The sequence below is a fragment of the Talpa europaea genome (genome assembly GCF_964194135.1).
Source record: "Talpa europaea genome assembly, chromosome: 11".
NCBI lineage: Eukaryota > Metazoa > Chordata > Mammalia > Eulipotyphla > Talpidae > Talpa > Talpa europaea.
The window spans coordinates 26,821,762-26,845,897 of record NC_140078.1 but is presented as its reverse complement, the minus strand read 5'-3'; the positions used below and the strand labels follow the sequence as shown (position 1 = coordinate 26,845,897).

Here is a 24,136-nt window from a genome sequence, read left to right as displayed (position 1 = left end):
GATCTATAAAGACAGGCTCCAGGACAATTTAAATTTTTTTCTTCCAGTTTGAAATCTCCTGTACTAACTGAGGTGGTTTTAAACTCCTTGAGACTTGCTCAAAGATATTTTTCTCTTTAAATCCTGGAAGTCTGAAGTCACAACACCTTTGTTCTTTCATCCACCCCCATCATATTTTGCCACAATCCTCGTCATTGTCAAGGCGCAGCTGGCTTTGTAAGTGATTTGTGATTTCTTTCTGTTCCTGATACTGTGGTGTTATTTAGGCTTATTAAAGGGAACACTTGGGCCTGGTAATTTGTCACTGAGATTCAGGTACAACCATCTCAATACCGAGCCACCCCAAATTCAGCCATGATGAGCCACAAGGAGGATGGTCAGAGTAACCACTGTATTTATGCACTTGATAAGAATATAACATTTGATCACAAATCAAATCCCACAAGAAGTCTTTGTGCTGTTCCCTATTTCCAGTTCAGAAATTTCTTTCCTTTCTATAAAATCTGATAATTCTGATTATGTGTCTTCCATAAAAGGATGGAAAAAATGTACATCCACTTCCAGAAATGTTCATATTCAAGTGACAATGTCTACTGGCTTTGGAAATCATCTAAATAATAAATGTAAAAAATAATAAATATGCTTTTTACAACCAATTGTAGGCTGTTAAAATGATAATCAACAACTTATTACTAAATGGTTAGGTATTATTTAAGTAAAGGTACAGGAAACAGATTTTCCATAAACTATTGATAGTAAATTAAGTGAAAGATTGTATGGCATTCTAGGTGGTTTTTTGACATTTAATGAATGTTTAATCTATTAAGAGAAGGAAAAATCTGCAACTTGACATGATTGTTTAATATTTGATTTGTTTCACCACTGAAATCGATCAATAGTTTTTTTCCTCCAGCATTTTTTTTAAATGTCATTTTTTTAAGATTTATTTATTCATACAAGAACTGGGGTACAGGCCAGATGCGCGGGAGGGTGAGAGGATTCACCAGAGACAGAGCAGGGAGCAGAACAGGCAGAAGGACCGAAATACACTACTGAGGGGAGCAACGGGTGAGCCAGGAGAGGTCTGCCGCACCATGTGGGTATCTCCCTGGCCAGCCAGGATGGAACCGGCACTGCAGAGGCTATGGACAGCTTCACAGTGCTGCGCTCAAACGCCTGAGCTACCAGGGGAGGCCTGCCTCCATCATTTTTTAAGGAAATGTTCTGGGGTCTGTTTTCCTCCATGGCTGAAATTGGGTGGGGTGGGGATGGGTTCCTCCACTCAATTTGGAAATGCTTTCTTTCAATAGTACTTACCTTTATAATTTCCAGACAATCGTTCGAGGAAACAAGCCGTGCAAGGAGGCCTCCATCAACGGCCTGCTGGAGGATTTCGACAACATCTCTGTGACCCGGTCCAACTCCCTGCGGAAAGAAAGCCCCCCCACCCCCGACCAGGGAGCTTCAGGGCGGGGTCGAGGCCATCGCGAGGAAAACGGCTTTGTCACCTTCTCCCAGTACTCCAGCGAGTCCGATACCACTGCTGACTACACCACTGAAAAGTACAGAGAGAAGAGTCTCTATGGAGATGATCTGGATCCATACTATAAAGGCAGCCATGCCGCCAAGCAAAATGGGCACGTGGTGAAAATGAAGCACGGAGAGGCCTACTATTCTGAGATGAAGCCTTTGAAATCCGATATTGCCAGATTTCCTGTCGATTATCACACTCACTTGGACTCACTGAGCAAAGCCAGTGACTACAGTGACCTCAAGTGGGAGTACCAGAGGGCCTCAAGCAGCTCTCCTCTCGATTACTCATTCCAGTTCACGCCTTCTAGAACTGCAGGGACCAGCGGGTGCTCCAAGGAGAGCCTGGTTTTCAGTGAGAGTGAATGGGGACCAAGCCTTGATGACTACGACAGGAGGCCAAAGTCGTCTTACCTTGGACAGACAAGCCCCCAACCTACCATGCGGCAGAGGTCCCGGTCAGGCTCGGGGCTCCAGGAACCCATGATGCCCTTCGGAGCAAGTGCATTTAAAACCCACGCGCAGGGACACTCGTACAGCTCCTACACCTACCCTCGCCTCTCAGAGCCAACCATGTGCATTCCCAAGGTAACATTTCCTCCCTCCCTGGAGGGTGCAAGCACCCTTGACCTTCTATCGTCAGATTCTGAAGTGCTTGTTTACCTTCTAAGTGAGAATACAAATCGAAATTCTATCTTATTTCCACCCACAAGTCCCCAAGGCAGATTTAGGACAAGCCCATCTATTCATTGCAGTCAAAGTCTTATGGGCTCCCCTACAGGGTTTCTGATTAAAAGGCAAAATATAATTTATTTGACAGATATTCTGATAGACTAATGATAATGTGTGCTCCTGTGTACTAAGTTCTCAGTTAAGGTGTATATAATTGTAGACCATTAGATGGAGTAATACAATGTCCTGCAGTCTCGCAAGGTTTACATGGATCTGCTATAAAGAAAAAAATAATCAGGATGATGTAGTATGTTTCCCATAAGGTTAATTTTATTCAATTTTGGGATAGAAGCTAGTTGATGGACCTTTTTCAATGTGTTGTTGTTGTAATTCCTCTCAGTAATTTTTTTAAAGCTAACTGCTAAAAATTTGATTTGCTCTTTGACTGGTTCATGACAACCCAAAGTTCGGGAACCACTGTTGGAGAAGTTACTGAACCTACAGACACATACTTTGGAAAACACTCTGGAGAGTGCAATTAATTTATCTTCACATGGTAACTCAGAAATGTTTTTGCTATCCCATCTGTACAGCAAAGTGAAAATGGGGCATTTGGTGATATACTTTGGATTAAAGCGGTCTCAAGCCTTTGGTGAGGGACATGATTTCCAGTAACCTGATCATGTCCATCTGCACCAAATCTTCTTTCTTCGGCAGGTTGGTGGGCTCCACAGTAAACTCTGAAAGGCAAGTCTGCTGCATTCATCTGTTTTATTGATTATAGATTGCCAATATTTTTCCTTTGCTTATATAGTTTCTCAGAAACCCAACCCATCATGTAGAAGAAAAGTATTTTATATTTTTTCACATTTGCTAGGTTGCCTTTTCTTTTTATCAATCATTTCCTTTGCTGTTCTAATGGTTTCTTAGTGTGATGAGGTCCCGCTTGTTTCTTTTTGCTTTTGTTGCCTTTGCTTTAAAAAAAAAAAAAAGTGTCAAATCAAAAAAGGAATCATCAAGACCATTGTCAAGGAGGTTACTACCTATGGTTTTTGTCTAGGATTTTTATGGTTTCAGGTCTTATATTTAAGTCTTTACTCCATTTTGAGCTGATTTTTTTATGTAGCCTAAGATAGGGGTCCAGTTTCATTATTCCAGGTGGTATGCACATTTCCTCATACCATTTATTAAAGAGACAATCCTTTCCTCAGTGTGTATTCTTAGCTTCATTGTCAAAATTTAATTGACTATAGATTTATTTCTGGGTTCTCTTCTATGTTCCATTGGTCTGTGTCTGTTATCATGCTAATAACATACTGTTTTGGTTGTTATACCTTTGTAATACAGTTTGAAATAAGAAGTTTGATGCCCCCAGTTTTAGTCTTCTTTCTCAAGATTGTTTTGGCCATTTGGGGTTGAATTTTCGGGAAGGAAGAATATATTTGGAGTCTTGTATTAGGGAGCTATTTTAGGTCATAGTCATAGAGAAAATTTGTACAGAGGCTATAACCTTTCAGCCCCGCAGCCATATCTGACCCATTAACATATTTGGTCTACCTAATAGTCATTCCAAACATGTGGCATCAAGAGATGTCACATAGAAGTATTAACTTACAAGTTTCAGGCTTCTATTGAAAAATAAAAAGGACAATGGCAGGGCCCCATTTTCATATTGCATTGGAAATGGATTAGCTGAAAGTGAAGCCTACCTCTTTAGAAGGGACAGCCCTTGCCCAGACCACTTTATTCATTTTTTCCATTAACATAATCCCTAGAGGTGTTCTGGATTCAGTATGACCACCAACAACCCCTGCCTACTCTTTTCACAAAAGGGGAAACTGAGACCCAGATAGTTATGTAACACCCTTAAGGTTTCATAGTCAGTTGATTTGCAAAACAAGGACAAAAATCCCAATGTGGTGTTTCTCTGGTCTTTCCCCCATTATACAAACATATGTTGTTTCAGAAATTCCTCTGCAATTGTCAGTAAACCCCATGAGAGGTCCCAGCAACCACCAGAGCTTTAGGGTGATGGGTGAGTGATGGGAAGATGATGGAGAGAGGGAGAGAGAGGAGGCAGGAAAGGAGGAGGGAGCTATTTGCTCCCTTGCCTATACCCTCTTCCTGCAGAATTCCAAATATATAATACAAAGCAGACCTGTCCTGACATTTTATTTTGTCCAACTCATAAACAATGCACAAACTATTGTGGCTCAGGGGGGAAAGTTATAACAGAAATAGTACAAAAACCATTGTGGCTCAAATAAAAAATAATAGTATATTCACCCATGGGAACTTCCACCAAGAGAGCCTTTATAATCAGGACTCCAAAGGAGCAAGCTGCTGTTCCATGTTTCACTGGAGACCCGTGAGAAATTCACGAGCAGGTTTTGTGGGAGGGTAGGAGGTGGGAGGCATGTTAGTAATTAAAACGTTTACTTGATTAAAAATATAACATCTCTCTGAAAAGACTTAGGTGCCCATGTCTTTAGAGCTGTACTCTTAAAAATCTACCAATCACACGCAGATCTCCTGCCGAGGGAAGAAATAGCGATCACGACTCAGATAATTTGGCTTTGCCTCAAGGAAAAGGAGGCTGGTGGGTAATGTTCACATCTCCAATAATAAGAGAAAGCATGAAATTTGTGTAGGGCTTCCAATAGAGGAAAAATGAGAAGGTATATGTGCGTGTTTGACCCCAGTTTAACATTTTCACCTAAAGAAAAAAAGTACTAATATTAACCCCCAGTAAAAAATTCCTCCAATGTGCCTACGTACTTTCCCTGTTGTCATAACAGGAATCAAATATGTGTAATCTACAGATGCCTAATCTGTAGGCATCCAGCTCCCTACTTATAATTTTTTTTGCTTTGTCTTTTTGTTTGTTTTTGTTTTGCTGAGGCTGAGCAGAAGATACGTAGGGGTTGGGGGTGGGGAGGGTGAGCCCAATCAAACAAAATCTATACAGCACTGCACAAGAAGGGAAACTGACTGCAGATATTGTCACCAGGCTTTTGCTTTTGCTCATGTTGAGCCTGTCAGGACCCGGGCAGCTACCTGCTCCTGAGTCTCGGTGCTGGTATAGCACAACCATTCCTTACTCTGACTCCAAACCATGAAAGCCCCCAATGCAAGAACAATTCTGCCAGTTCTCCAAGCCCTCGTGTAACAGATAATGCATTGCCTCATGAAGCCACACAGCCCCATAAAGCAGGACTCCTTCCCCCCGCCATGCTCAGTACCAACCAGGTCAGTCAGCTCCAAGGACACATTGGATACATCCCCCTGCACAGCCTCTGAGGCCATCGAGCCGTAACTTGGCTTCTTACAAGTTTCTTTTAATGCCTGCAAAAGTGAAATCCACTTAGGTTGCATTATTCTGTCTCATTCTATGGATAAACCTTGGCACTAGCAACATTTTAGGGTGGAAGCCCCTCTTCTATGGCTATCAAGTACATTTTGGCAGTTAAAGGTATAGGTTCTGCAGATAAACTTCCTGGAATCAAGTCCTAATGGTGTCACTCAAAAGGGTGATTAAACTGCTTAACTGTACTTACACATCTATAAAGTGGGAATAAAGAGTATCCATGCTCATCATCTTGTATGAGGGTTAAATAAGTTAATAGTTAAAGCAGCCTAGTTAACACATGTCATCAGCACGTCAGTCTAGTTGGGGAGCATAGAGACAGAGGATGGCTGTGATATGTTGCTAAGGGTTCCAGTGTTCCAGGAAATTTTGCAAGCATGACCTAACTTATATCTCACAATTCTAGAAGACTTCAAGATTCGTTTTATGGATGAGCGAACAGAGGCACAGACAGAATCATACACTAGTTACGTGTTTGGATCCTGGGAATCTGATTCTAGAACTTGTGCTTATAAATGCTTTCTGATGTTACCCAGAATTTTAAATGTGGGTGAAAGCTGGGAGCCAGGGCTGCAAAGGAAACATTCAGAGAGAAGAGATCCCTAAGATTTGCTGTGTGTCACTCTACCTTGAGTAATGATCTAATTCAATTTTATAAAAGACTATCCAGCTTTCTTACCCATTACAAGAGGCTTTATGAGTGCAAGTTTCAGAATCCAATTCCTAGGATTCAAACAATTACTATGATCTTGTCTGTACCTCAGTTTCCATATCTGTGAAGTGGAGTGTTTGAACGCCTGTATTAAACCTCTCCTAAGGTTTAAACATATTAATAAATATAAAGGAGTTAGCATATGGCAAAGACTCCGTATTAGTCCCTAAACCCAGGAATATTTCTGGTTGGAAAACCTGTCACCATATCTGCTAATGCCTATCAGAGGAGCAGCCTGGCACATAACCTCTTACAGATTTTCAAAATAAGAACAAATTCAATCTGAATTTGTGCTCATAGCCACTCTGTAAGTACAGCTGTCCTCACTTTAGAGATATGGGTCACAGCAGGAAGGCCAGAGGAGCTGTGTGGCTTTCCAAAGGCCATGTGACCAAGCTGGCTTGAGGACCCCAATCCTGCCAGCTCAGTGCTTGCTCTGCTCTCTCAAATGGACGTGAAATTCTCAGACCTTTCATGGAAGCCAGAGGCTGAGGAAAAACAGACAATTTAGGAGTATTAAAGCAAGAATAGTTCTGGTCAGCCAGCCCTTCTTGTCTACCTCCCCCTGCCACCCTTCCTCCCCCACCCTGCTCTCCCCCACACAGGCCAGCCAGTGACCACTGCTGGCCTAGGCATCCCAGACAGATTAAGGGATTCTGACTAACCATAGAAGACTCAAAAAAAAACTGGTACAATTTCCCAGACCTTCCTTCTGGGACTATAGGAGCAGTTTTCCCCTACTCAGCCATCACCGCTTTCCCTTGAAGGAAGAAGTCTGTGAACCAGCATGCTCAGCCTTCCTGCATCAAGAATTTAATGACTCGCTGTTCTTTGTGGTACTTGCTGGACCCAGATTCAGCCAAGGCTTCAGGAACAAAACAATAACTCTTTGTCTATTGAGGATCCCTGCACCTTTCAGAGGTCTGACGGGCTGCACCAAGAATTAGAACAAAAGAGAAACAGCTTCTTCCCTTAATATAACTGGATATTATTATTGCCGTTAGGTGTTTTCTTTACATAGAGGTGCTGGTAAGATGTTCAGTAAGGCTCATAAAACATCCAAGAAGTAATTCAGAGCAACATCTGTCCCTTTCAGTGGAGATTTTAGGGCCCTTTCCATGTGAATGTACATATCCTCCCACGAACCTTCTTGGGGTTCTCAGTAAATTGTCTTTCAGTCATCATGAGTGGGTTTTCCCATTACCAAATTAAAAACAAACTATATCTAAGATGGCATTGTTTTTCTGGCTCTCTCAGGGACCCCAACACAATGGAACCATATTCTGTAGCACTGAGCCAATCCCCAGAGGTGCAAAGTTCCCCGCAAACCCCTAGTTCCCCCCAAGCCTCTGGTGACAGTGACAGAACACAGGTCAGAGTAATCTGCTTTTGAGTAGAGGATGCTTCTCTGAGTTTGAAACAGCAATTGTGGTGGGGTTCATTGGACTGATTCAGGATGAAGAAAGGATCTGAAATACTAACAGATGGCAGATTTATCCATTTCTTCCTATAACTAGGCTTTGCCTATTTGTAGAAGTTATAAGTCACTTGTCTGAATGTTCTCAGTATGCTTTTACCATATACTTTGTAAGGCAGGGAAGAGCATGATTTTTCCAAGTTGGTGTCAGAAGATGTTGTTCCCCATATGCCTAACCAGGAATGAGATGTAATGGTGTAGGAGCATTCCTTGCAAACCCTTAGGCATGGTGCACAGCTTCTGCTACATGCAGCTTGGAAATCCTGTTTCTGATCATCCAGAACTTACCTCGCATATAGGATCTTATGGAGACACTTTGATTCTTGAGGTCCTATTGGGGACTTACTGATGACACCTACTCACTGCCAGTGATAATGCCCGCTTGTCACTTACAGCAAAATTGACTGTCAGTTCAAATTTTATGTTGTGTCCCATTGTCATCCGGCCAGGGCGAATATAATAGGCTATAAAATAGGCCCACTCCATTGTGAAAATGAAAATAAGTAATTTCATGGAATCTGACCATGGCTGGGTATTTGTCAAAGTTTTGCCCCAAGCAGGAGCAGCAGTTACTGCTTCACTGTGATATAATCGGAGCTGGAACAATTCCCTAACACCCTGCTAGCTGAGAGACAGACTGGGCTCTCAGGACAGCAAACAGCTCAGAGGAGAAGGCAGAGGCTGGAAAGTAAGGACAGAGAAGCAGGAGCCCACAATGGCAGGCTCTCTGCTCTGCCTGGAGGGAAACTCGGAAAAGCCCCCATAAGGGGAAGTGTTCCCTGCCTGCGGGAGGAGATGGGAATTGCAGAGCACATCCGGAGGGACTCACATTTGAGTAAACACACATTCTAGTCACAGGATTTAATGAGCCCCCTTCCTCTAATTACAAGTCTCTAAAATGTCCCACAGAGAAAGCCTGTTACTGATTCTCGCTGGAATTTTTACCAACACTTTCCTTTCCCAAAGCCAAGACCAGTTCCGTTTGAGTCAAGTAAGGGCAATTAAGATGTCTTTTCCCGGCCCACATAACAGAGGTCTGTTACTTTTATCCCACATTTGATTGATGTAAAGCAAGCAGCACCCAGGCTGGCTTTTTTTGTTTTTGAGCTGAGCGATCTTTTTGTTTATTGTACTCTGAAAAGGTGTATTAGAGGATCACACACTGGAACCAGCTGCTTCCCAGGCCATGAAATGCGGGAGGATGTGGGGAGACTCCAAGTTTCTTGGAACTGTGGAATCACACTCCCCATTTTGAGGGCCTGATGTACACCACACACTCATGTACATGCATATATGCACAAAATACTCACACACATGCACACACACTCCAGCAAAATCCAGCCACAGCCTCCCTGTCACTGGTCTGAAACGCCGTGGTGACAAATAGACACTGCAATAGGATTTCCTTCTTTATTTTCTCCTGCCCTGCCCCCACCAAGACTTTTTTTTTCAGCTTTGGCATAAAATGGTCAAATGATGTTCTACTGCAGAATTCAATTTCACAGTTCAGTTAGGTCCTTGATTACACTGCCAAATTCAGATTAATGTGCATTTAACTAACATGGATCAGGGGAATTCTGGCTGACAGCCAGCTGTAATCGGAGCAATTGATAGCTGTGTGGAGTTTTATGCCCTGTCCACCCCAGCGTACCACTGGTGAAATTGATTGATTAAATGAATTCATTGCTATAATTATTTATAATTTTGATACATCACAAGCCTGTGTCTGATCCTATCCTTGGAGATGTTGCACTCATTGTGGAAGGGAGTCTGGCTGAGTTATTAACTGAGGATCATTTATTCCCATTTAATACAGTTTAATACTGGCTCTTTTTTTTTTTGCCTTTATTTTTTGATTGGATTTGAAGAGGCATGAAAAAGCAGGTTTCTTTAAGAATTCATTTATATGGTGTTACTAAAGGCACCAGGACTAAAATATGAATGTATGTTATTAACAGTTTCTGAAAAGAAGGATCCCAAACTATGTTCTTTCAAGTCTTGTAGACAGAATTCCTTCTTAGAATGTACCCACTGTTTAGCGACAGTAGTAGCCTTATGTTGCCACTGCCAAGCAGCTGGTAGCCTGGGTGATCATTTTCAAAATTATCTAGTTTCCTGTTACATCTTGCCGTACGGAAATCCTCTTTCAAAGTCTGCAGACTGTGGTCTCATTTCTGTGAGATTGCTTTCTCACAAAATTCTTGGGGAAGTGGGGAGAAAGCTTTTCCTGGTGACCGTTGTTTTCTCTCCTGCATATCAGTTTTCCATCCTTCTTCCCTGTCTCCATAACTTTGCATTAAGGTCCAAGCATCATTTATGCCCATAGACCTTTTGGATGATTTGGGGCGTGGGTGGTGGGGGTACCTTGGATTCACGTATTACATTCACTTATTGTTAAAAGTACTTTTCAGTGGACCATTTCCACTGAATTATAGTGTCACTAAATGATTAAACCCTACATCCTTCTCTGGATACTCTAGAGCTTTTCACATGTACTTCCTTTTTGTTCTAGAATGTATTTGTAGAAATGGTTGTGCAGTTGAAGCTTTACTCCTTTGCAAGTCTGTTTTGAGTGCATGAACCTATGTGTTACTGCAAAATGGTACCTATTGACGAATGTACCAATTATGGATATCATAGGAAAGATGATTTAGAACAATTAAAGAATTATAATAGTTTAAGCCCATATAAGAGAGTGAGGAGGCCTAGTTAGAGAGGAAAATATGGACTTCCTTGGAAGAGGACACAGAAGAAAGCTTGGATGATGTGGTTGCTGAACACAGAGTTCTGTTCAGGCCAAAGCAAAATGAAAGCATTGAATTTTATAAATTGATGACCAACTCATTTTGCTATGATTATTATTCATTTCTTATATATTTTGAGCTGATTTCTCTAAGTTAATTTTATTCTATCCCCTACCTGCCAGGCTTTATCATCTGTCATTTTCTGGTCCAGTTCTTACATTTTGCTGCAGGCTGCACAGACATCTGGGTCCCCAGTGAAACACTCCAAGCAAGTTGTAGCTCTGTAGTTGTCACTTCATTCTGTTCCCACTTCTGGGCTGACCACATCCACCTTTTTGTCATTGAAAAGTATCGCTGGGAACTTATCAAGGGCCCCATTTCTGAAATAACATTCTCTGAATTTGAATTCCAACTCTACTTCTTAGCTTTGGGGTCTCTGCATGAACTACTTACAGCCACTGTGCCTCAGTCTCATAAACTGTAAAATGGAACAATTATGGAACTTATTTCATTGTGTAACCTGGGGTTTAAATGCAATCATGTATGTAGAAAGAGCTCAGAACAGCTCCTGGCATGTCCCTGGCTCAGTAAGTATCAAGTATCATTATTAATCTCAGTCTGTGTTACTCTTGCAAGGACAGGTTTCTGAATAGAGCAGTTTCCTAGAGGCACAGGCCCAACTTTGCCTCCCAGGAAATGCCCCTTTGTCTTATCAAGGAAAACATGCCCTTGCCTTCATGAATCTCACCAGGGAGGTGACAACCAATGGTAAAACTTCCAAGGCAGGAAAGAAAGCAGCCCCATGGTGCTGGTGTGCTGAGCAGCTGGGACACTAGATACCTTCCCCCCAGGAGTTAAGGCCTGGCCTGGGCTGAGAACTGGGTCGTATAATCCTCCTAGGACCACAGGGCCCTTGGCCTTGGATTACCTGGGGGTCATTCTACCTCCCTGGGTCTCAGTTTTTTAATTGCTCCCTGCTTCACTCTCAGAATGAAAAAGAAGGAGGCCTGCTGCAAATAAATGTGCAAGTCAGTGACACTCGCACTGAAACCCACAGTTGGGTCAGTGGCATAGCGGCCCCAGAAAAGTCACTCATGCATTTCTCCTTCACGAAGTCAGCTATTTGTCTCTCTCCTTGGCCAGAGGGAAGGCTGCAGGGAGCACCACCTGTCCCTACGCTGGAGGCAGTCAGTTTTCCTTTATCTAACACATCTCTGGTTGCAAAAATTGTCTCTTGTGATCGTGGTTGCTCCGCCTCTTTTGCTTTATTTATTTATATGTTATGTCATTGTTCAATTATGTACAATGTTTGCTTTCTCCTCTCAGATGTAGTCCCCATAAAATCCCCAACACCAGTTCACCCCTGCACTATCACCATAGTCCTTGTGTTCTTCCCTCGCCTGTTTTGATCCTCAACAGAATGAAGGAAAAAGAAAAATATCAGATGCTTTCACTTATGGGAGGAATATAGGGGAACCAAATAAGGAATCAAGAAAAAAATAATAATAAATAAATGAACAAAATTAACAGGCAACTGTAACTCTTGCTTTTTTTTTTAAATTTTTTTTTAAAGATTTATTTATTTATTTATTTATACAAGCACTGGGTACAGTCAGAAGCGTGGGAGGGTGAGAGAATTCACCAGAGCCAGAGCGGGGAGCAGAGCAGGCAGAAGGACCGAAGTACACTGCTGAGGGGAGCAGCGGGCAGCAGGAGAGGTCTGCGCGCCATGTGGGACCCTCCTCCGGTGGCCGGGGAGCAGCCGGGGATCGAACCGGCACTGCAGAGGCTGAGGGCAGCTTCGCAACCCAGCGCTCAACCGCTGCGCCACCGGGGAAGCCCAACTCTTGCTTTTTTAAGAGTGTGTGCCTCTTGCCCACAGTATGAAAGAAAAATAGCACTGTTATGTTTCAAAGAACTCATTTCAAAGACATTTAGCTCCCAGGGACCATTCTGCATTCTGACTTTGATTAGAAACTGTCCCATTTATTCAGGCAAGCATCCTCCTTGTCATGACACATGCTGACTGTTAAGAGTAGGCTCTGATAATGCTGCTGACAGTAGATAAAGAAGCAAAGTTCCCTGATGCAATGTGGAGCAATATTTGTAATTTCTCCAGGACACAGCCTTCTGATTTCTAATATATCTTCAGAGATCAGTTATACATGCTTGTGGGGAATGAATTCAACCTCACTTAAAGTTCAGAAGCAAATTTTCCACAGAAGACACTGGGAGATAGAACACCAAGAGCTCCCAGAGCACACTTTCAAAAATTAAATTTATGGCTTCCATTTCTCACTCACACGCTATACTTGGCTAATCTTGAGCTTAATTTAAAGGAAGAACCCACTTTTTTAATTTACTCTGACATTTATTTGTCTTTCTCCACCCCATCACAAACACACCAATTTTCCTTGTGCATGGCAAAAATCCAGGGACTTAGGAAAAAATCAGCTTGATTTCAAATATAGCATTTTAATTATAATACAATGTTCAGTGTATTATAACTAAAGGCACCTTGTTTGATTCATTGTCTTGAGGATTCATGTGCAGGATATATGCCAATACTTGTACATTGTTCAGTAGTTTTATTAATGCTAAGTAGTTTTATTAATATCGTAGTTGCTATTTACATACTTTTACATGCCCACTGCTGTATGAAGCATTTTATATAATAAGAACACCACCTAGAATGTGTTAGCCAGACACTATTCAAATCCCTTGATGAATATTCAGATCCTTTGATGAGTTCACAATGACCTAAGAAAGTAGGCATTATTATTACTCCCATTTTATTTTTTTTATTTTTTTTAAAGATTTATTAATTTATTTATACAAGAACTGAGGTATAGGCCAGATTCGCGGGAGGGTAAGAGGATTCACCAGAGACAGAGTGGGGGACAGAATAGGCAGACCTACGAAATACTCTGCTGAGGGGAGCAGCAGGCACTACAGGAGAGGTCTGCCGTGCCATGTGGGACCATTGCCAGCCAGCCAGTATCGAACAGGTGCTGCGCTCAACTGCCTACACCACCAGGGGAGGCCCTACTCCCATTTTATTGATGAGAAAACTGATGCACAGAGAGTTCAAATAAGTCACCCAATGTCAACACTGCTTGTAAATGGTAGAAACACTTTTTGAACCTATTTGCTTAAACACTAGATTACTCAGGATTGCCACAATAAAAGTCCTGTGAGGGAGATTTCACAATTCCCATTTTACAGATGAGCAAACTGAGGTGTATAGAGGCCAAGTGATATGAATACGGCCATGACAGTCAGAATTCAACCCTAACTGAGTCCCTCTAAGGCATGACATTTCTGCTCTGCAACCAGACCAGGGCCCTGACTCTGCAGCTCCCTGTGTCCCTGCTGCTTGGTGCAAGGCTGTCTGAGTGTGAGATCCCCTGAGTGTGTATACCTGAGCCCAGGAAGGAGGAAGTGCTGAGTTGTATACATGCAGCAGAGTGGCGCTGTCACCTGGAAGCAATGAACAGTGCAGAAATACTGAGAATAGTGTGCAGGTGGCAATTTTAAAGAGTCCACTGTGTGTACATCACGGGCTGTGCCTAGTGCCTATGAAACGGGCCCATTCGTGTTGGGTGATGGTGATACAGAGTGTATACCTATGAACCAGTGAGCAGCGTCACTAAATATCCTGCAACACACATGAACCAACCCCCATCCCCATCAAAGAATTATTGGACCCTAAGCATCAGTCATGCAAAGGTTGAGAAGTTCTGGTCTAAGAGCTTTCTCTGGCCACAGGAAATTAATATCCCCAATAGTCAATGTTAAACACTGTGTTAAGAAAGCTGGTGCAACTTGTGTTTGACTGTATGAACAGAAACCAAAGGAATGTGGCTTAGCCGGCGGAGAGTTTATTTTTGCACAAAAAGTCGGGGGAGAAGATCTCCCATTAAAAAAAGTTAATAGGGAGGAAAAGCGGCAGGTCCCAGTGAGAACTGGGACACGGAAGATAAACGGGTGACTCCAGCAAACTACCCGAAGAAGAAAGTGGCCATAAAAGAGGACTAGAAGGGAGGGAAGCACAGAACCCTGCTCCCCTCCCCCGCCCACAGAGGCGGCACTCTCCGACCTGCAGAGAGGAGGGAAACAACAAACCAAAACGGCCAACAAGAACAAAGGACGCAGCAAGCGGGACGGGACTGTGAGTGGAAAGGAACTATTGCAGCCACCACACCCCGTGAACGGGAGCTGAGGCGAACCCTGCAGGATTCGCCACGGCAGTGAGCGAACGGCTCTGGGCGCCATTAGAGAAGAACAAAGACCCCGGGAGACACGCACACAGCCCGGGCTGCCGGTAAGCCTGCGCTGAAAGCGGCGCGCTCAGCGCGCTTGAAAAGCAAGTGCAGACCAGGATCGCGGGTGCCCAGGTCCCCGCGACTGCGACCTAGGCTTGGGAGACGACCTAGGCTTGCGGGGAGACGCGTGGAGGTCCTCACTGAGGTGAAGGTCCCTCCCTGAGTAAGCAGGAACCAGGCGCCCAGGCACGGGAGCGGTGCAAAAGGCGCCATTCCCGCGCCACTGAACTGGGCTACAGCCCGCGTCCTGGAACTGAGGGCTTTGGAACTGAGACCCGGGGCACGAAATTAGGGGCGTGGGTTCCCCACGACGGTGGGGCACAAGGCAGACACAGCACCCCAAAGCCGTTGAGGTGTACCCTACCATCCCCGCTTTGCTCCCTGTCCCATGGGGTGGAAAATCAGCCCCCCAAGGGCTCTAGGAGAGATCTCTGGCGCCACCTAGCGACTTGTAGCCAGCACAGGCTCCTGAAGGAGCTAGTGGCCAGCTGGGGAGTTAGCCCACACCCGGCCCCTTCCGAACAAGTAGTCTGAGCCCACAGGGAGAGCGAGCACCCACAGCCAGGGCAGACCAGGCACGCAGAAGAGTGTGCCTGACACCGGACGCGCAGGGAGTGTGTCCCACATCACCATTTTAGAACAGGGACATTTCTTCAGTAAAGACTACCTGCAGAAGTCTTCCTCAGGAGCCAGAGGTGAGCAGGGGAAGTTCGCCCACGCCAGACCCCCTCTGGCCTGCAGTCCAAGCCCAGAGTGGGAGCAGGAACCCACCGCCGGGGCAGACCAGGCGCACAGGGGAGTGTGTCCCCACATCGACATTTTAGGACAGGGACCTTTCTCCAATAAAGACTGCTTGAAACTGACAGATGACTCCTGGAGGAACCAGAGGGGAGAAGAGAAGCCCACCCAAGATGCCGGCCAGTCCAAACAACACAGTGTCCCAACGCATACGGCAAATTAGAAAACAGACAGTAGGGAGGAGAAGAACCACACGCAACCTAGCAACTCTCCAGAGAAAAAGCACACCACAAAAAGAAAACCAGCCCCCAGATTGCAACGACAGTAACTTGGAAGAACTTCTGAGCCTTCCAGAAAGAGAATTTAAAATTGCCGTGATTAAAAAACTGACAGAAGTCATAAAGGAAAACAATGATAAGGGAAAAATAATCAACGATCAGAAGAATGCAATTGAGTCCCTAAAGAGGGAAGTAAAAGAAATGCAGGAGATCAAAGAATTAGTGGAAGAACTAAAGAATTCTGGGAAAAGCAATGAAAGCAGAATTGATGAAATGGAAGAACGAATAAGTGCTCTTGAAGACACAGAATTAAAAAGAACCAAAACAGAAAAGGAAAGAGAAGTACGAAGGAAAAAGAATGAAGAAAGACTTCGGGAACTATCTGACTCCATGAGGAAAGGAAATATAAGAGTTATAGGAATACCAGAAGGAGAGGAGAGAGAAGTAGGAACAGAGAAAATATTCAAAGAGATAATTGAAGAGAACTTCCCAAATGTGAAGAAGGAGCTGAAAATTGATATACAAGAAGCAAGAAGAACACCAAACTTCCACGACGAAAGAAAAAATACAGCAAGACACATAATAGTAAAGCTCCCAAGAATCCAGGACAAGGAACAAATAATGAAGCTGGCAAGAGGGAAGAAACAGATAACATTCAAAGGAAAGCCAATCAGGCTGACATCAGACTTCTCCGAAGAAACACTACGGGCAAGGAGAGAGTGGAGGGACATAGTCAACAGACTCCAAGAAAACAGATGCCAACCAAGAATACTCTATCCCGCAAAGCTCTCCTTCCTCTTTGAAGAAAGAATATGGACCTTCCCAGACAAACAGAAACTCCGGAATTTCATTGCAACTAAACCCCCACTCCAAAAAATACTACAAGGAGTCCTAAAGCCAGAACCTCAGAGGGACGAATAACAATGAAAGAAGGCCAAAAAAAAAAAAGTTATTAAAAGAATAAATAAAATCAAAGGAAAGACAAACACAATGGCAAATACAGATGTTAACATATCAATATTAACTCTAAATGTAAATGGACTAAACTCTTCAATAAAAAGACACAGAGTTGCAGCCTGGATTAAGAAACAAAACTCAACCTTTTGCTGTCTCCAGGAAACACATTTAGCTACAAAAGATAAAAATAGGCTCAAAGTTAAAGGATGGAAAACAATCCTACAAGCAAATGGACCAAAAAAGAAAGCAGGAACAGCTATACTTATATCAGATAAAACAGATTTCAAACTCAAAAAGATAAAAAGAGACCCCAATGGTCACTACATTATGATCAAGGGGACAATACTTCAAGAAGAAATAACACTCATTAACATATACTCACCAAACGAAGGAGCACCAAAATATATCAGACAACTGTTGTCCTCTCTGAAAACAGACATCAAAGAAAACACATACATAGTGGGAGACTTCAACACACCACTATCAACAATGGATAGATCAACAAGACAAAAAATAAGTAAAGAAACCAAAGCTCTAAATAAGGACCTAGAGCAATTGGGCTTAACAGACATCTATAGAACACTAAACCCCAAAAAAACGGAGTACACATTTTTCTCAAGCGCACACGGATCATTCTCCAGGATCGATCACATACTGGGGCACAAGACAAACACCAACAGATACACCAAGATTGAAATCATATCAACCATCTTTTCGGACCATGAAGGCATCAAACTAGAAATAAACCATAAAAAGAAGGCAAGGAACTTTCCTACCTCATGGAGATTAAAAACCACACTACTGGTAGACCACTGGACTAATGAGGAGATCAAAGAAGAAATTAAAAAATTTTTTGAATTGAACGACAAGGAGGACACCAATATCCTAAATGTATGGGATGCAGCAAAAGCAGTAATAAGAGGAAAATATATAGCAATAGAAGCTCACATCAAGAAACAAGAAAGAACTCAAAGAAACAACCTAATCTCGAAGCTCAAAGATCTAGAAAAAGAACAACAAAAAAACCCCAAAACCAGTAGAAGAAAAGAAATAATAAAAACCAAAGCAGAAATAAATGAAATTGAAACTAAAAAAACAATCCAAAAGATCAATGAAACCAAGAGCTGGTTCTTTGAAAAAATCAATAAAATAGACAAACCCCTAGACAGGCTCACAAAGGAAAAAAGGGAGAAAGCACAAATAAACAGGATCATCAATGAAAGAGGAGAAATCACAACGGACACAGCAGAAATCAAAAGAATAATCAGTAACTACTATGAACAGTTATATGGAAACAAGTTTAATAATCTAGAGGAGATGGACAAATTCCTACAACTCTACAATCACCCAAAGCTAGATAAAGAAGAAATAGAACACCTAAACAGACCAATTACAATTAGCGAAATTGAAATGGTAATCAAAAACCTCCCCAAAAACAAAAGCCCAGGACCTGATGGATTTACAAATGAATTCTACCAAACATTCAGAGACGAATTAGTGCCTATCCTTCACAAACTCTTCCAAAAAATTGAGAAGGAAGGGACAATACCAAACACGTTCTATGAAGCCAACATTACACTAATACCAAAACCGAACAAGGACAACACAAAAAAGGAAAACTACAGGCCAATCTCCCTAATGAACACTGATGCAAAAATCCTCAATAAAATTTTAGCCATCAGAATCCAACAATGTATCCATAAGATAATTCACCACGAACAAGTAGGATTCATTCCAGGGGCACAAGGATGGTTTAACATCCGAAAATCAATCAACGTTATCCAACACATCAACAAAAAGAAATATAAAAACCATATGATAATATCAATAGATGCTGAGAAAGCTTTCGACAAAGTGCAACACCCATTCATGATAAAAGCCCTTGAAATTCTTGGGATACAAGGAATATACCTCAACATCATAAAGGCCATCTATGACAAGCCAACAGCCAGTATCATTCTCAATGGTGAAAAGCTGAAAGCAATTCCATTAAGATCTGGAACAAGACAAGGATGTCCACTCTCACCACTGCTTTTCAATATAATACTGGAAGTCCTAGCCAGGGCAATAAGACAAGAGAAAGACATCCAAGGAATCCAAATAGGAAAAGAAGAAGTCAAACTATCACTATTTGCAGTGATATGATATTATACATAGAGAACCCCAAAAACTCCACAGAAAAGCTAATTCAACTCATCAATCAGTTCAGTAAAGTGGCAGGATACAAAATCAACATGCAAAAGTCAGTAGCCTTCCTATACACAAACAATAAATCTGAAGAAGAAGAAATCAAAAAAAAATCCCTTTTGTTATTGAAACAAAAAAAATCAAATATTTGGGAATAAATCTAACAAAAGAGGTAAAGGACCTATACAAAGAAAACTATAAAACACTGTTAAAAGAAATAGAAGAAGACACAAAGAAATGGAGAGACATCCCCTGCTCGTGGATTGGAAGAATAAACATTATTAAAATGGCCATCCTTCCAAAAGCAATATACAGATTCAATGCTATTCCAATAAAAATTTCAATGTCATTCTTCAAAGAAATAGAACAATTATTGATGAAATTCATATGGAATCACAAAAAACCCCGAATAGCCAAAACTCTCCTGAAAAAAAAAGAAGGGAATGGAGGCATTACACTCCCAGACTTCAAACTATACTACAAAGCCATAATCATCAAAACTTCATAGTATTGGAACAAGAACAGACATACAGACCAATGGAATCGAATAGAAAATCCAGAAATAAACCCACAGATTTATGGTCAACTAATCTTTGACAAAGGAGCAAAGACTATGCATTGGAGCAAAGAAAGTTTGTTCAATAAATGGTGCTGGGAAAACTGGGTCGCTACATGCAAAAGAATGAAGCTTGACCACCACCTCACACCATACACAAAAATCAACTCAAAATGGATTAAAGAACTAGACATAAGACCTGAAACCATAAAATATATAGAAGGAAATATAGGCGAAACACTACGTGATCTGCACATCAAAGACATCTTTACAGACACATCACCCAAAGCAGTGATAGTGAAGGCAAAGATAAACAGCTGGCACTACATCAAATTAAAGAGCTTCTGCACAGCAAAAGAGACAATAACAAAAACAAAGAGAAACCCCACCAACTGGGAGAACATTTTTGCACACAACACTAATGATAAAGGACTGATCACAAAAATCTGCAAAGAGCTGATGAGACTCAACAACAACAAAGAAAATAATCCAGTCAAAAAATGGGCAGAAGAGCTAAAAAGAAACTTCTCTGAAGAGGAAATGCAAATGGCCAACAGGCATATGAAAAAATGTTCAACATCACTTGCCATCAGGGAAATGCAAATCAAAACTACCATGAGATACCATCTTACACCAGTGAGAATGGCACATATTAAAAAAACTAGCAACAACAAATGCTGGCGAGGATGTGGAGAAAAAGGAACTCTTCTGCACTGTTGGTGGGAGTGCAAACTGGTCCAACCACTGTGGAGAGCTGTGTGGAGATTTCTGGACCTACTAAACATAGAGCTTCCATATGATCCAGCAATTCCACTCCTAGGTATTTACCCAAAGGACACAGAAACATCAATTCCAAAGAACACCTGCACCCCTATGTTTATAGCAGCACTGTTTACAATAGCTAAGCTTTGGAAACAACCCAAATGCCCAAAAATAGATGACTGGATCAAGAAGATGTGGTACATATATACCATGGAATATTACTCAGCATTCAAAAAAGATAAACACATGCAATTTGCAGCAACATGGATGGCGCTGGAAGGGATCATGCTCAGCGAAATAAGCCAAAAAGAAAAAGAAAAATACCGGATGGTCTCACTCATAGCAGGAATCTAGAAAACTTAAATAAGGGACCAGGAAAATGAATAACTATAAGAAAGTGAAAATCAAAATCAACAAAAAACTATGAACCAGAGACACTTTTAGGGGGGCGGGGGCGGGAGGGGAGGGATTGGGGTCAGAATGGGGGGGCTGCAATTGTATGGGGAATATAACAATAAAATTTATAAATAAATAAATAAATAAATAAATAAATAAATAAATATAATTAAAAAAAAAAAAAAGAAAGCTGGTGCATAAATACCTTGACTCTATCCTGTAGGTGGGACAACTCTGTGGCACTTGGGCTTCCAGGTTCAAAGGTGGGATGAAGTTCCAGTGGCTTTAGTGGTAACTTGATATATGTGTTAATCAGGGTTGACCAGAGAAAAAGAACCAAGCACTCCCCTCCCAGAAAGAGGGTGGGGAGTATACACAGAGAGAAAGGCAGAAACTTTAAGGACTTTAAGATACTTTAAGGAATTGAATCACACAATTGTGGAGCTAGAAAGTCTGAAATATACAGGACTACCAGTATGTCTGATTGCCTGGAAATTCTGGCAGGAGTTCATGGAGTCTTGAGTCCAAGAATAATCTAGAGGCAAAAGCCCTCTTCTCTGTGAAACCTCAGTTTTTTCAATGGATTGGTTACAACCCACCCCATTATAGAGGGCAACCAGTTTTACTCAATGTCTTCTGATTTTAAAGTTTACATCTTTAAAAATATCTTTATAGCAATGTGTAGATTGTTTTATGACCAAGCAACTAGGTGCCATTACCCAGACAAGTTAACACATAAATTAGCCATCATGCTCTCTAACTCACCCACTCTTGGCATTTCCCTACCCGTCTCACTTTATAACTATTCTTGAGATCACTTCCCACTACTTGCACTCAAATCCAGGTCTCAGAGTCTGCTTCTGGGGGGTTAATAGGGAAGAGGAGGAAAGCTCAAGAGGCTAGGTGGGGAGGTTTTGGGGGGAGATAGAGTACGGTAGAAGGGGCATTTCAGAATCTTCTAAGGTAAACTTCTTTTCCAGCCAGGCTGTGCAGTGATGCTACTTTACTCTTTACTTGGGTTGGTGGTTGTTTTTAACCTAGAGGCTGTGGCTTTAGATGTAAAATGTGACTATTCTCCATTCATGTCTGTCTTCCCAGGTGGATTATGATCGAGCACAGATGGTCCTCAGTCCTCCACTGTCAGGGTCTGACACCTACCCCAGGGGCCCCACCAAACTACCTCAAAGTCAAAGCAAAGCAGGCTATTCCTCAAGCAGCCACCAGTACCCATCTGGGTACCACAAAGCCACCCTGTTCCACCACCCCTCCCTGCAGACCAGCTCGCAATACATCTCCACAGCATCTTACCTGAGCTCCCTGAGCATCTCATCCAGCACTTACCCCCCACCCAGCTGGGGCTCCTCCTCAGACCAGCAGCCCTCCAGGGTGTCCCATGAACAGTTTCGGGCTGCGCTGCAGCTGGTGGTCAGCCCAGGAGACCCCAGGGAATACTTGGACAACTTTATCAAAATCGGAGAAGGGTCAACTGGCATTGTGTGCATTGCAACTGAGAAACACACGGGGAAACAAGTTGCAGTGAAGAAAATGGACCTTCGAAAGCAACAGAGAAGAGAACTGCTTTTTAATGAGGTAGAGAGTGTATTTGGATCACCTTTTCTCTCCTGTGTAACATTTATTTGCCATTTCAGACATAGTGCATGTGCATCTTAGGACATTTGAAAGTGCTGATAATGTGAGTACAAAAACAGTTCCCCATCATCCTTCCTTCTGGTCTTCTCCTGTGCGTGTATGCCACCACCTTCATGAAGTAGTTCAGGTGTATCAGCCACTGTGCTGAGCATTAATCTGGCTTGAGTCTCAGAACCACCCTACCAGACAGAAAAGTGTCATCACCATTTTTGTAAGAAGGAAACCTGGACTCCAATAGGTTAAGTGACTAGCCCAGGGTCACACCACAGTTTGACAGCAGAGATGGGCTCTAACAGATTCCAAAACCTCGTGCTATACTGTGGCTCTATATACCCTTTACACTGATGTGATACCATGTGTAGACACCCTTTGTAGCCAGATATTTTGACACAGTAAACAAAAGATCAGTTTACCAATGCACTGTCACTCTTTAGGAACCTTTACATATTTTTCCTAACTAGAGAAATCAGATCTTTCTGTAGAAAATATGGAAAACGTCTCTTAATCCTACCAGGTAATAACTTATATTAATAAATATTTCTTCCCCATATTTTTTCTATTTAGAAAAATGATATATTTTCTTTACTTTCAGAGGTCCATTTATTTCCAGAAAGTTTGTGCCAATTTGGACCTCACCAGCAGTCCTGCTCCTCCCTCACTAGCATTGGACACTGTCATGTTTTATCTGTTGTTCAAATAGACATGAATAAAGCTTACAACTTTAATTAACACTGTTTTGTATGTTTATAGGCCACTTTTATTTCTTCACAAAATTGTATGTCCTTTGCAATTTCTAACCATTTGACATATGAGCTCTTGATATATTATCTATTTGTTGTACATAATCTTTCCTCTTTATCATATGCCTTTAAACTAGCTTATTACTTGAGTTCTCTAAAATGCACATAGGTAGAAAAACATGAGTTTCTGTGTCAAGAAATCAAAACTATTTTTTTTAAATCAAAACAATTGACTGATTTTATGAGTGTTTTGGGAGAGAGATGTGATTTTGTGGATGAGAAATCTAAGTCTTAAACCTATCAAGTGAAGATTCAAATGTTGATATGTCAGACTCTAGGAAAGAGTCCTAACTCTAACTTATTGCTCCTAACTCTCAGAGCAATAAGCAGGCACTGGAAAAAGACCATCAACTTAGACTTTGGGGCTGTCTTGTGTGGTGACTCATGTGAATCCCCAGTGGCCTCCTTGCATGTCCAGCTCCTTTAGGGGTTCATTTCTCTTGCCCACTCTGAACCTCACAGAGAACACCAGGTGAGTGGCCCTTGACTTCTTCTCAGAATGTGATTCCTGCTTCTGGAATTTATTTCCAAATCACAGTGCTATGACACAGCTACAATATAATGTAGCTAAACAATTCAGTAATTTATTAACACTAATTCCAAAAATGTCATCAGAAGCAGCACAGGACAGTAAATCCTAGAAGCCCCCTCCAGTAAACAGACTCAAGTTAGCCTTCTTATGCCTAAGCCTTATTTGTCTTTGAGGCCTATCCTTTGCACTCAGCACAAACTCTTCTCAGATACAGTGCAGACCTTCTCCCAAGATATTAAGTTGGTCTCATGTGGCCCCACCCCGATGTTACTTCATTCATCTCTGAGACTCACCAGGAGCTGGTAACCCGTTTGCTGGATTAACTAGCAGCTGAATGTGAACATTATCGAAGAGACTGCACCCTCAAGTGCATTCTCAAGGAGATCCTTCAGCTGTTTGGTCATATCCCACCAAACAGTCAACTAAACGCCCTCCTGTGAATGCAGCCTTGCC

The 24,136-nt window shown here is 42.1% G+C and overlaps 1 protein-coding gene across 1 annotated transcript in view; it reads left to right on the top strand.

Moving 5' to 3' along the window:
- Positions 1 to 24,136, top strand: part of PAK5 (p21 (RAC1) activated kinase 5) — a gene marked incomplete at both ends in the record, with an annotated part of 82,542 nt that overhangs the window by 44,629 nt on the left and 13,777 nt on the right. The window contains 2 exons of the mRNA XM_084248066.1: positions 1,333 to 2,118; positions 21,800 to 22,291. Coding sequence (XP_084104192.1) covers positions 1,333 to 2,118; positions 21,800 to 22,291 — 1,278 coding nt within the window. The remainder of the gene's footprint in view (positions 1 to 1,332; positions 2,119 to 21,799; positions 22,292 to 24,136) is intronic.